Source organism: Prunus avium, chromosome 1 (genome assembly GCF_965620075.1).
Source record: "Prunus avium chromosome 1, drPruAviu1.hap1.1, whole genome shotgun sequence".
In the NCBI taxonomy this organism is placed as follows: domain Eukaryota; kingdom Viridiplantae; phylum Streptophyta; class Magnoliopsida; order Rosales; family Rosaceae; genus Prunus; species Prunus avium.
Genome location: NC_142284.1, coordinates 2,368,978 through 2,383,249, shown reverse-complemented (window position 1 = coordinate 2,383,249; position 14,272 = coordinate 2,368,978). Strand labels below are relative to the sequence as shown.

Here is a 14,272-nt window from a genome sequence, read left to right as displayed (position 1 = left end):
CGTACAATAGTCGTATTGTACATGTACATACGCATTTCTAATGCTTAATACCCATATTTTTTACAAGATTTTCAATAATTCACACAAAGTTCACGTATTATACAAGTAATTCTCACATATTATTGAATACGAATAATATATGTTATAAAAATTATACTAAAATATTATATAGTGGCTTATTAATATCAACAAAGTACAAACCAATGAAACTTGGAGGGTCCTCTTTTCTTTTTTTTCATTTATAAATTAAATAGTATAGATAGACCTTTTAGAATAGTATAGCCGTGCGGCTATACTACGATTTTTTTATCAAAAATAATATAGTGACACGTGGCGTCTAATCGCTGGAGGGTCCTTTTTATTTTTATTTTTAAAAATAGTACAGCCGCGCGGCTATACTCTGTTTTTTAAATATTTTTTTTAATAAAAGTGGAGTTTTCTTGACAGGCGGCGCCTAATGACTGGGATCCTCTTTTTTTTATATGGAAAAATAGTACAGCCGCACGGCTATACTCAGTTTTTTTAAATTTTTTTCAAAAACGTATAGCCGCACGGCTATACTATTTTACAAATCCTTTAAGTAGCATAATATTTATTTCTCTTTTTTAATTACTTTCCCGTTTCATACAAGTTTTTCTACGTCTCTAGACACCCAATGATAAAAACAATTTCAGAAATTTCCAAAATTTCCCATTTAATTAAAAATATTTGAAAATTTGAAAAATTAAGAAATTAATTGCCGGGTTGTGTGTTATTAAACAAACAAAGCCACTATTCCGTTTGTATTGCATTTGGTTGAATTCATTTTTTGGGTTCGCATTGGTGTGATTGGCTTTGGTCTTTTATTGAAGGAAATTTTATTTTGAACCCAAAAAAAAAAAAAATTAAAGCCACTCTACAACCTGAAAAATAAAGCCCAAGGCCCATCACTCGAAGACGGGCCTTCTCTTCTCTCCCTGAACGACCCTTAGAGAGCGGCTCTTCTTCTCCGTCGTCTACTTCTCTTGCCGCCGCCGCCGCCGCCGCCGCCTCCGCCGCTTCCACCGGTCTCTCCTCTCAATCCGAACCAGGTCAGAATCTTTTCACTCTCTTTCATGTCTTCGATCCTCTCTCTGTGCTTATCATCCGCTAACTCTCGCTCTCATTGCCAACTTGGCAGCCTCTCACTCTCTGATCGCCTTCGTCAAATTGCTCGATTCTCAGGCTTGTTCTCGCACCTCAATATCAGGTATATCTTCTCTTCCTCTAATTGCTCTAGATCTGGATCTGAATTTGAATTAACAAAATTAGGGTTTTTCTTCGAAATTAAAATTTGGGTGTCATGAAATTAATTAGGGACTTCGATTTTAATTGGGCTGTAGACGGTTTCTGAGGTAAATAGAAAGGCCTAATAAAGGATTTTAGGGTTTACATGTACCTTATGCATGCTTCTGAAATTAATTAGGGCTTTTGCTTATTAATTGGATTGTGTTTAGGTTCTGTTGTTGGGTTGCATGTATTGTTTAGGTTTTGGTGGATGTGATTGTGAACGTTGTGTTATTGGGGGATTGGGGCTTTGCTGAAATTGGGACTTTTGCTGTTTAAGTGGCTGTTTTTAGGTTCTCTGTAGGTGATTAATTTGCTGCTTGCTGTCAGATTATGCATTCTGTGTAGCTGATTAATTGGATTGTTTTTGGGTTCTGTTTTTGGTGTTATGCTGTTTCAGTTCTTGAATGATGATGAATTGGTTATGTTTCTGCTGCTTCAAGGATATGTTGTCATTGCTGGTTATATTTTGGTGTATAAACGGTAGAATGGTATTATGCTGGTTACAGTTTGGTTAAACTGCATGTATTGTTTGCTGCTATTAGTTGTACAATTTAGCAAACTTTTTGAGTTTTCTCTCTTATTAGGGTTACACATTGTGGCATATGGGGACTCCAGAAGCAAAGTATGCTGCATTTGAGGAGAAGGTCAAACGAACTGTTTACCTCGATAACATCTCACCACAGGTCACTGAAACTGTTGTGAGAACTGCTCTTTCACAGTTTGGGACTGTGAAAAATATTCAGTTCATTCGAAATTACTTGGAATCAAGTAACATCCCGCAGTGTGCACTGGTGGAGATGGAGAACATTAGACAGGCTGATGTTATTGTCTCAGAGTTAGCTCAATTGCCTTTCATGATGTCGGGGATGCCGAGGCCTGTGAGGGCACGTCGTGCTGAAGTGGAGATGTTTGATGATCGCCCTGCAGAGCCTGGAAGAGGGATATCATGTCGTTGGTTGGAGCCAAATGATCCAGATTTTGAAGTGGCAAAAGCACTGAAGCGTCTTACTCGAAAGCATGCTGCTGAAGCGTCATTTGTGCTCAAGCACCAACTCCAGGAAGAAGAGAATCTTGCAAAGCAGCAGAACGAGGCTCTTCAAGCAAATTATAAGAAGTATGACATGTTAGATAGTGTAATAGCTGATGGGACTGTTCAATGTTTGGCAAGTCATTATAATATACGACCAGCAGATGACTGATAGGTTATTTGATGAGGTTCTCTTCTCCCTCAAGAAAGTTTAGTACATTTGGAAAAAAATGCAATGTTATGTTTGCTTCTGGTAGAGGACATCATTTTCTTGGAAAAGACTTCAATTTGGCAGTATCCTTTTTACAATTGTTCTTTTGGTGGCTTGTGTTATGTGCTGTTGCTCATTTTGATAAATATGATGAAGGAAAATGATAAGGGTTTGTTGTTCAATAGCATCTGCCTAGGTTCGTTTTTCCTAACCCAAAGCTTTTTTCCAAGGATAAATTTTAAACCTGATTAAGGCTCGCATTCTATTTTCTGTCCTCGCTAGATTTTGCAAAGATTTCGTCTTTTCTTTTTCTTTCCCTGGGTTTAGCTTTTATTGGACTTGCAATTTGTCGAGTGCTTGGCAATGAAAGCCTGGCTTATTTCATTACGTCACTAAACTTTCTTCCCAAATACTGTTAAAAGAGAAAAATGGTCACCCTGAACTGGAGCCCTCAGAGTCTAAATTAACCAATTGTAGGGGCCCTTGTAACAATGCCATCAGCATCAACCCAAACACGAACCCTATCGCACCGGAAATCAGGAGTGGACAATCATCCCTTCTAGCACGATCTGAGCATCAACCAAAGAATTCTCCCTCTCAATTGTTGCCTCTGCAACTGTCCCCTGAGCTCCCCTAAGTTCAGGCCATGTATCCTTACATGCATAGATGGACCCGAAAATTAAAACTTGTATCGGATTAAATGGCACCATAATAAGTTTATAATAGCGGGATTTTTTAAGTGTGAAAGAACTTGTTCATTACCTTGACATTCAGACATCTTCGCCTTTTGTTTTAATATGTAGACTTTTACTCACTCTGTGAATAATATCTCTGTTTCATGTAATATTTTGTTTTGTGATGTATTGGCTTTGGAAGAGATGTATATTTATAGTGAATCATAAGATAGCTTGTGGGTTGTCATTATTGACTATTTACATATGTAACGTAGGCTGTTTGCTTTGTTTTAAAGACATTATTGTGATGCAAAATGAAGAATAATAATTTGCTATGCAATGAAAATGAAGAATAGCATACACACGTGCAATTTCCAATAACAACAAAGTCATTTGTACAATCCACCAACTTAGATGACAGGCTTTGACAGGACTAGGATGGGAATATGGGGTGGGCTGAAGAAGCCAGGAAATGGGTGAAATGAGCTGGGATGAGACTTTTAGCAGGGGAAACCGTATATCTCTACTTAGAAAGTTTATCAATTTTTTTCTAAAATGGGTCAGGCAAGGGCGGAATCATGATTTTTCATAACGGGGGGCTAAAATTTACTGATAGAAGTAGTGGTCAGGATTTTTCAATGGTGTAATTGGATTGAAATCTAATATATTTCGTAAAATTTTGGTAACTTAAAAGCATGCTGCTGAAGCTGCATTTTTGCTCCAGCAATGCAAGAAGAAGACAAACTTGCAAAGCAGCGAAATGAGGCCCCTTAAAGCAAATTATAACAAGTATAACATGATAGATATAGTGTGATGGCTGATGGAACTGCTCATCGTTTGCATGTTGCAGATGACTGATAGGGATTTCTTGAGGTTGTCCCTCCCCCAAGAAAGCTTAGTGCATTTGTAAACAATACAATATTTAGTAAATGATGTTTTCTTTTAGTAGAGGACTTCATTTGGCTGGAAAAAAAAGTTCATTTTGGCAGTAGCCTCTTGATTTTGCAGTCATTTTATAAATAAATAAATAAATTTACAACTGGGTTTAGCTTTGTTGCATCTATAGATGAATTTTAGAGGCCTCGTTGATGGACATGGATTACAGCTTGAGTGGTAACTGTGGAGCTTACCAAACACGAAAAGAGAGAGCCAATTTCCAGCCCATTTCTACTTCTTTTTACTGGTTGAGCAGAAACAATTACTAATTGAAGAGAAGAAGATAAGTTACTGTCAACTTTATCAAACCGTTCTTATTAGCTTCATATAGAAGAATACATAGAAAGAAAAAAAAATTATGTTCGAAAACAATTATACAAATGCATGGAGAATAGAATTCCTTATTTCATTATTTCACCTAAATTTCTTCAAGTCCTGCTAAAACAGAACTGGCCACCCTGAAGTGAAGTCCTGAGTCTAAACAATCAGTGGCGGTTCTACAGCCAGGGCAGGGTAGGCAGCTGCCTACCCCAATTTTTTTCACTTAAAAAAAAACCTATATATAAACAAGGTTATTTCTAGCCATCACATGTGATAGTGTAAACCTTTGCCTACCCAGCCCATGTAAAACTACCCACATGTGTTATAGCCCATTCAAACTTTTTTTTTTTAAAATAGGGAAACAATTTTTACCAGCCCACACTCTTATGTTATGGGATGGCCCAGTCAAACTTTAAAAAAAGAGGGAACACAACTTATAAGCAGCCAAATAGCTTTTGACTGTGCAATTCCGGACAGTTTCGTTGAAGTTTTTGATAATTTCCTCTGAAAAGCAATTCACTCGTACCGTCGAGTTTTTAAGGTAAATTTCGCCTACCTGACTTTTGAATCCTGGATCCGCCACTGGTCTAAACTAACCAATACTAGGGACCCTTGTAACAATGCCATCAGTATCGACCCAAATACGAACCCTATCGCATCGGAAATCAAAAGTGACAATTGTCCCTTCTAGTACGATCCGAGCATCAACCGAAGGATTCTCCCTCTTAATTGTTGCCTCTGCAACTGTCCCCTGAGCTTGCAGAAGTTCAGGCCATGCATTCTTACCTGCATGGATGTTGTTAAATTTAATGCACACTTGTCTTGAAGAATTTAGAAAAATCTAGAAAAAAAAAGTAGAAACCTCAAGAAATATCCAACAACTTTGACAAAGTCAAGCTTTAAGACATAATTGTTGTAGGCTTCTAGAAAAGTCCTAATAAATATCTTGTAATAAGGTAATAATGTTATATTGTAAACTAGTGGCTATGAGAAGAAAGCCAAGTCCACCGACTTGGACAATGGCGGCAGCCTTAATCTATAAATAGGTGTTGCCTCTTGTATAAGTGAGCTAAGAGAGAGGAGGCCAATAAGCCAGAAAATAGGAAAGAGGCCAACAAGCCTAGTAAATAGTTTCTAGTTGTTGAAGGCCAATAAGCCTAGTCCTCTATAATGCCTTGTACCCATATCTATTATTGAATAAATAAAATCACTCTATTGTTCTCCCATAAACCAACATATATAAACCCAAAAATTAAAACTTGCAGTCTCTTATCTAAATTCTAAAGACACCAGAACAAGTAATTTAGCTTATATTAGTGGCATTTGTAATTGTACATAAGAACTTGTTCATTACCTTGACACTCAGATGACATCCTTGCTTTCTGTCTTAATATGCAAACTTTTCCTCTCCGAATAATAATCTCTCTCTTTCTTAGCAATATTTTGTTTGTGAGGTATTGGCATGTATATTTATAGTCAAACATTGGAGAGATAGCTTGTGGCTGGTCGTTATTGACTATTTCGATTGGATGCTTCATTGCCAAGATTAACTATCTGGCTAGTATGAACTTAAACATGTACGAACAATAAATTTTTTGTTGTTATACAAATGAAGAATAGTACTTGGTCAAATAACAGCAATAAAGCCAGTTTTATTGACGGTAATGAAATCTGGTTGTACGATTCGTAACATCACCTACTTAGATGATAAGTGCTGTTGACAAAACCTGAAATATATGTAAAATAAAATTGGAAAAAGGAGGAGGAATAACGCTCATTTGATTTAAATAATAATTTGTGTTTGACTGGTAAATGTAATCAACTTGAACATTATTTGAAAAAAAAAATGTTGGGAGCTAAGAAAAAGTCATCATTTCAAATTTCGCATCTTGGTTTGGTTGATTGAACAATTTTGCTTGCTTATAAGTTGATTGAACAATCTAGGGTTGACTGCAAAAGTCAAACATTTTCTCCATATCTTAATTTTTCTTCTTTGTTTCAGTTTTCAAACATAGCAATTATATTGGACTAGTTTAAGGTCTGGCATGAGCACGAGACGGGCTTTTGCCGCAGCTAATATCTTGCTGGAGCTAGCTATAGGCACAAAACTGTTTAACTCATCAAATTTGACCCATTGGTTTGAAACATTTAATCCCCTCTTGTAACAATCAATTTTCAGCAACTTATTATTATAGCAGGATCAGCGCACTAGCTTTAAATTGATGAAACAGTTACATTAGCTTTTAGACTTGTTGTTTAATTATTCATAGTGTTATTTCAGTTCGTCACTGGTTTTAGTTTCAAACACAGCCAGCCTCAACTGAAATTCTGTCTTGAGACTCAAGGCTAATCAAATTATCACTTCTGTTTTGCCCCCAGAATTTTTCAGTCAAGACTTGGATTTGTGGGTTCTCAGCAAGTTATCTCAAGAGCAGGTCCTTTCTCTGTTTGAACAACAATTATTTGCCATGGGGATGAGACTCAACCACACTTCTGTGTCCGGTGTCCTCATCGGGTCATGCAGGCGCCTATTTCAGGTACTCTAGTTTACTTGGGTGGTGAAACCTGTTAAAATATCACATTTTTATTGTAATTTTCCCCTGAAAAATTGGCTTAAGGGTGCTCAAGAGTCAATCCCATTGGCCAATGTGAGACATTTGGAGGCATGAAAATTGGCTTGCAGCAGAGGGAATGAATCTCATTGGTTTTTGTTTACAATTATTACTAGCTAGCCTTTTTAAAGAGATTTATTTATTGTCATTTTCAATGTTTTGAAGAATAAAGCTGTTGTATATTGAGCTTTACCTTTACTGCGGTTGAACAGAAAGAAGAAGAAAGGAGAAAAAGAAAACTACTGTCAACTTTATCAAACCATTCTTACATAAATTGAGTTCACACCGAATACATTGAGATAACAAAAATAAATTGACTTGTCCCAACACAAATAATACATGGAGTATATTACAACTCCTTACTTGCATAATTAACCAATTACAGGAACCCAAGTAACCAAGCCATCTGTGTCGACCCAAACACGAACCCTATCAGGTATGCATACGGAATCTGCGGAGACAATGGTTGCTTCCACCACCACCTCAACGTTGACCGAAGAATTCTCCCTCTCAATTGTTGCCTCCGCAACTGTCCCCCCCATTCCCAACAGCTCAGGCCATTCATACTTACCTACATATGTATTACATGAATTAATTTAGAACTAAAAAATAATTGTATTAATTACATGTATAAATATTAAATGACATGACCATGAATATTATAAAAGGACTGTTATAAGAAGTATAAGAAGTATAACATGATAGATAGTGTGATGGCTGATGGAACTGCTCATCGTTTGCGTGTTGCAGATGACTCATAGGGTTTTCGTGAGGTTGTCCCTCCCCAAAGAAAGTTTAGTGCATAACAATGCAATATTTGGTAAATGATGTTTTATTTTAGTGGAGCACTTCATTTGGCTGGAGAAAAAAAAAAGTTTCAGTTTGGCAGTAGCCTCTTGATTTTGCAATCATTTTATCTTCTTTTTGTTTCCCAACTGGGTTTAGCTGTATTGCATCTATAGATGAATTTTAGAGGCTTCGTTGATGGACATGGATTAAAGATTGAGTGGTAACTGCGGAGCTTTCCAAACACCAAAATAGAAAGCCAATTTCCAACCCATGCATACTTATTTTTACTGGTTGAGCAGAAACAATTACTAATTGAAAAGAAGAAGATAAGTTACTGTCAACTTTATAAAACCGTTCTTATTAGCTTCATATAGAATAGATAGAAAGAAAAACAAATTATGTTCGAAAACAATTATACAAATGCATGGAGAATAGAACTCCTTATTTTATTATTTCACGTAAATTTCTTCAAGTCCTGCTAAAACAGAACTATGGCCACCCTGAAATGAAGTCCTTTGAGTCTAAATTAACCAATTCTAGGGACCCTTGTAACAATGCCATCAGTATTAACCCAAACGCGAACCCTATCACACCGGAAATCAGCAGTGACAATCGACCCTTCTAGCACGATCTGAGCATCAACAAAAGAATTCTCCCTCTCAATTGTTGCCTCTGCAACTGTCCCCTGAGCTCCCAGAAGTTCAGGCCATGTATCCTTACCTGCATATATATGAACTCAAAAATTAAAACTTGCAGTATATTAACTAAAGACAACATAACAAGTAATTTAGCTTATATTAGTGGCATCTGTAATCGTACAGAAGAACTTGTTCATTACCTTGACACTCAGATGACATCCTTGCTTTCTGTCTTAATATGCAAACTTTTCCTCTCTGAATAAGATCTCTCTTTCTTTGCAATATTTTGTTTGTGAGGTATTGGCATCAGGAAGAGATGAATATTTATAGTGAAACATTGGAGAGATAGCTTGTGGCTGGTCATTATTGACTATTTCGATTGGATGCTTCATCACCAAGATTAACTATCTCGCTAGTATGAACTTAAACATGTACGAACAATAAATTTTTTGTTATACAAATGAAAAAATAGCACTTGGTCAAATAACAGCAATAAAGTCAGTTTTATTGACGGTAATGAAATCTGGTTGTACGATTCATCACATCACCTACTTAGATGATAAGTGCTGTTGACAAAACCTGAAATATATGTAAAATAAAATTTGAAAGAGGAATAACGCTCATGTGAGTTAAATAAGAATTTGTGTTTGACTGGTAAATGTAATCAACTTGAACATTATTTGAAAAAAAAAATGTTGGGAGCTAAGAAAAAGTCATCATTTCAAATTTCGCATCTCGGTTTGGTTGATTGAACAATTTTGCTTGCTTTATAAGTTGATTGAACAATCTAGGGTTAACTGCAAAAGTCAAACATTTTCTCCATATCTTAATTTTTCTTCTTTGTTTCAGTTTTCAAACAAAAGAATTATATTGGACTAGTTTAAGGTCTGGCATGAGCACGAGAAGGGCTTTTGCCGCAGCTAATATCATGCTGGAGCTAGCTAGGCACAAAACTGTTTAACTCATCAAATTTGACCCATTGGTTTGAAACATTTTATCCCCTCTTGTAACAATCAATTTTCAGCAATTTATTTTTATAGCAGGATCAGCGCACTAGCTTTAAATGGATGAAACAGTAACATTAGCTTTTAGAATTGTTGTTTAATTATTCATAGTGTTATTTCAGTTCTTCACTGGTTTTAGTTTCAAACACAGCCAGCCCCAACTGAAATTCTGTCTTGAGACTCAAGGCTAATCAAATCATCACTTCTGTTTTGCCCCCAGAATTATTCATAGCGTTATATAACATGATAGATATTGTGATTGCTGATGAAACTGCTCATCGTTTGCGCATTGCAGATGACTCATAGGGTTTTCATGACGTTGTCCCTCCCCAGAGAAAGTTTAGTGCATAATGTTGGAAGGTGATGGACCCTCACTCATAAAACTCACAATAATCAATATTTGGGAGAAGATACTTTATTTCATATTGCTTGGGTAACCAACTGATTACAGGACTTTGGCATATATAGCAATCACAACCACTGACTACTTCCTAGTCTTGAATACATGCACCCAATCAACTTCTAGAGTCTTTTCAAATGCTTATACATCAACTAAATACAGAACGCATGAATCTAATTAATAAAGCATGTTTATTTTCAACATTCCCCCTTAAACATGATTTTCTGGTTTGAAACAAACTCCAAGTGATCTCGCAATCTTCTGAATGTCTCCAACTTAAAGGCTTGGTAAAAATATCTGCAATTTGGTCTTCAGACTTCACATACTTCAGCTCTATCTCCTTCTTGCTTACGCGCTCTCTTATGAAATGATATCTTGTATTTATATGCTTGCTTCGGTCATGAAAAACTGGATTTTTGGCTAAGGGCAATGCAGAAATTTCAGTAGCTTCCTTTTATGGTAGATTCAATTCACTCAACAAGTTTCTAAGCCATATGGCATGACAAACACAAGATGTTGCAGCAACATATTCAGCTTCACAAGTTGAAAGAGTCACAATGGGTTGCTTCTTTGAGGACCATGTGAAAGCAGCATCTCCCAAGTGAAAAAACAAATCCTGTAGTGCTCTTTCTATCATCTTTATCTCCAGCCCAATCACAATCACTATAACCCACAAGCTTCAATTCATTAGATGCTGGATAAAACAAACCAAAATTAAGTGTACCTTTGATGTACCGGAGAATCCTTCTAGCTGACTTTATATGAGTGATTGTTGGCTCCTACATGTAACGACTAACTCCAAAAAGTATATCTGGCCTTGTGCAAGTTAAATATCTCAAAATTCCTACCAAACTCTTGAAAATAGTTGGATTCTCCTTTTTAGCTCCATCTTCAAATTTGGACAACTTCACTCCACATTCCATGGGAGTACTCACTGGATTGCAATCACCCATCTTGAACTTCTTGAGGACTTCTCTTGCGTAGCCTTCTTGTGAGATAAAAATTCCTTCTTCCATTTGTTTCACCTCAATCCTAAGATAATATGCCATGAGCCGAATATTAGTCATCTCAAATTCTCTTGTCATTGCTCTCTTGAACTCCTCAAACATTTGTGAATTATTACCTGTAAAAATCAAATCGTCGACATACAAGCAAACCACTAACATATCACCATTTGCATTCACCTTTAGATAGAGAGCATGCTCATAGGGGCATTTCTTGAAACTATTTTCTTGAAAATACTTGTCAATTCTGCTATTCCACGCCCTCAGTGCTTGTTTAAGCCTGTACAAAGCTTTCTTGAATCTCAGAACTTTATCCTCATGACCTTTCATTGCATACCCTATAGGTTGCTCAATGTAGACTTCTTCTTCAAGAACATCGTTCAAGAACACAGACTTCACATCCAATTGATAAAGCTTCCATCTGTTTTGGGCTGCCAAAGAAATCATCAATCTTACGGTCTCCAATCTCGCAACTGGAGCAAACACCTCTCCATATATAGTCAATTCCAGCCCTTTGGTTGTATCCCTTGGCAACCAATCTTGCCTTATACCTTTCCACTTCTCCCTTATCATTCTTGTTGAGAGTGTTTGTCCCACATTGAAATGTTAAGGGACCTAGCCTGGGTTTATAAGGAGTTGGGCTACTCCCCCATTGCCAATTGGTTTTGAGGTAGAACCTCAACTTCCTTCAATTCTTCTTAGCCTTGTAAACCCATTTTACTCCAATTGTTTTTTGGCTTTTAGGCAAGACAGCAAGCTCCTATGTGTTGTTCTTCTTAATTGCACCTATCTCTTCATCCATTGCTTTTCTCCATCTCGAGTCATGCACTGCATCTTCAAAGCCTCTGAAGTATGGTGTTTTTTCATTTGAGCTTTCACTTGATAAGGATGATGGAGATGAGAAATCTCTATGAACTGATGGTGGTGATGGAGGTGGAGTTTGTTGCTGCTCTTCAAATGTTTGCTCAATATTGTCTTCTTCTTCCAAGAGAGGAAAAATGTTATAATCTTTCTCTGAAGCTCCCAATTCCATATGCCTTCTTCATCAAAATGAACATCCCTGCTAATAATAATTTTCTCCTTCTCTGGATTATAAAGCTTGTACCCTTTGGAGGAAGCATCATAGCCAACAAAAATGAATTTCTCACTCTTGTCATCTAGCTTGAAACGATTCTTATCTGGCACATGTGTGTAGGCAATGCTCCCAAAAACTCTTAAATGAAACACGGGCTTTCTTCCACTCCATGCTTCTTGGGGTGTTTTTTTTTCGAAGGCTTCTAGTTGGACACCAATTGGACAAATAAACAGCACACTCAACAACTTCAGCCAAAAATTCTTTTGGCATATTTTTGCTCTTCATCATGCTTCGAGCCATATTGAGAATTGATCTCTTTTTTTTTTCTCTCCACCACTCCATTTTGTTGCAGGGAGTAAGGGACTGTCAAGTGATGACGGATCCCATGGTCTTCACAAAAATTCTAAAATTCTTTTGATGTAAATTCACCTCCTCTATCGGACCTCAAAGCCTTGATCTTGTAGCCACTAACATTTTCAACATAAACTTTGAACTTTTTGAATGAACCAAACACCTCAGATTTTTCTTTTAAAAAATACACCCATGTTTTTCCACTATAATCATCAATAAAGAGAAGAAAATAATTATTCTTACCAAACGAACTTGGTTTTATAGGGCCACACACATCTGCATGAATGAGCTCCAACGGCTCTCTTGCTCTTGTACTTGCTTCTCTAGGAAAACTTCTTCTAGATTGCTTCCCACGTAGACACCCTTCACATAATTGATCTGGAGAATTGATAGATGGCAAGCCCTTCACCATTTCTTTCTTGCACAGCAAAATCAAATCACCAAAATTCACATGCCCAAATCTTAAGTGCCAGAGCCAAGAAGGATCTTTGAAACAAGCCTTCAAACACTTTGCAGCTTCACTTTGAATATTCAGCAAAAACATCATATTTTTTGTCATTGGAACTTTAGCAATTAACCTGTTTTGTTCATCTCTAATTGAGAGACAACAATCAATCAACTGCAAATTGTATCCTTTCTCTAGCAATTGGCCCAAACTCAAAATACTACTCTTCATAGTAGGCACATATAATACACATTTGAAATAAATTCATGGCTGCCATCCTTCAAACGAATTAATATTTTACCTTTGCCTTGAACTGAAATCTTCGAATTGTTGTAAAATGGCTCACATTTAGTATGCAAGTGAAGGAGGAAGTGACCGGTCGCAAGGGAGAAGCGACCGGTCGTTTTTGCACAGAGTGAAGTCTGGAGAATTCGCAGAAAGCGACCAGTCGCAAGGTATCCAAAATGTATTTGCGACCGGTCGCAAGGTATCCGCGACCGGTCGTACGTAGTGCTGTTTCGATTTTTCCATACGTTTTCAGGATTCTCTTCACATGTGCTTGTTCCCTACCTAACTCCAAGTGCCTCCAAAGTGTTTTATGGGTTCTAGGAAGTTGGCAACGTGCCTTAGAAGCTGGAACACCATTTAAATGTTGTTTGTTGTCTTGTACCAAAGAGTTTTCTAAGTGGGAGACAAGGGGACAAAGGGTGCATGCTTTATGACTTGTTTTCTGGTTTGCCTAACCTTGTGTTTAGGTGGGTAGCTGAAAGCAAGAACGTGAAGGAGTAATTGTAGCCCTCTACTAAGTCCAAAAGGTCTGCCTACAAAAGAAAGTGAAGATGCAAGACAATAATAAGGGTGTGGTTAATATCAAGGAGTGGTAATGTAGCTGGGAGCTATTGTGTTCATAGGAGGTTAATTCACCAAGGGAGGAAGAGAGAGAGAGGGAAATCAGTTCAAGAGAGAGCTGAGTTGGGTCTTGAGTGCTTAGACACCAAAGAAGGGAAACACCAAGTGTGAGAGAGTGTTCACTAGTGCATCAAAGTGTTGAGCAAGGGGTGAGAGAGAAAAGAGAGTTTGGGAGAGAATAGAGTTCTAAGGGGGTTTCTTTGTAAACCAAAGTTGTAACTTATTCTTTTATTAGTGAATTTCTCAAGGGGATCACCAAGGGGATGTAGGCAATTGCTGAACCTCTATAAATTCTTGTGTCACTTTGTGCTTGGTTGGTTCCTCAAGTGTGTGTGTGTGTGTGTGATTCATCCATCATTGTGTGTGTCACAAAGTCCATCAACAACAAGATCATAAAGGGAGTGAGTGAAAGTGTTTGTCCATTTTCACAACACAAATCATCTCCAAAAGTGATCTTGCGACCCAACTTTTCATCAAGGTCAACGAATAAATCTTTATTTCCGCATATATGGTTGCTTGCTCCAGTGTCCAAATACAATAACTCTCCATTTTGTCTAGTTTTTTTCTT

At 37.2% G+C, this 14,272-nt stretch overlaps 2 protein-coding genes and 1 non-coding gene across 3 annotated transcripts; 1 reads left to right on the top strand and 2 right to left on the bottom strand.

Annotated features, from left to right (window-relative positions):
- Window positions 1-863: 863 nt before the first annotated feature.
- Window positions 864-2,644, top strand: LOC110745977 (ASI1-immunoprecipitated protein 1). The gene is made up of 3 exons (XR_015836308.1): window positions 864-1,070; window positions 1,160-1,228; window positions 1,893-2,644. It is a non-coding gene; the product is annotated as an ASI1-immunoprecipitated protein 1 (transcript).
- Window positions 2,645-4,528: 1,884 nt separating this feature from the next.
- On the bottom strand, window positions 4,529-5,949 carry LOC148297139 (glu S.griseus protease inhibitor-like). Its single transcript, XM_088247468.1, has 2 exons — window positions 5,832-5,949; window positions 4,529-5,263 (listed from the first exon to the last, which is right to left on the bottom strand). The coding sequence occupies exons 1-2, from the start codon at window positions 5,848-5,850 to the stop codon at window positions 5,070-5,072; spliced, it is 213 nt and encodes a 70-aa protein (XP_088103594.1). The 5' UTR covers window positions 5,851-5,949; the 3' UTR covers window positions 4,529-5,069.
- A 2,260-nt stretch (window positions 5,950-8,209) lies between these two features.
- LOC148297138 (glu S.griseus protease inhibitor-like) lies at window positions 8,210-8,804 on the bottom strand. Its single transcript, XM_088247421.1, has 2 exons — window positions 8,717-8,804; window positions 8,210-8,598 (listed from the first exon to the last, which is right to left on the bottom strand). Exons 1-2 carry the CDS (start codon window positions 8,733-8,735, stop codon window positions 8,405-8,407), a joined length of 213 nt encoding a protein of 70 aa, XP_088103547.1. The 5' UTR covers window positions 8,736-8,804; the 3' UTR covers window positions 8,210-8,404.
- Window positions 8,805-14,272: the final 5,468 nt, after the last annotated feature.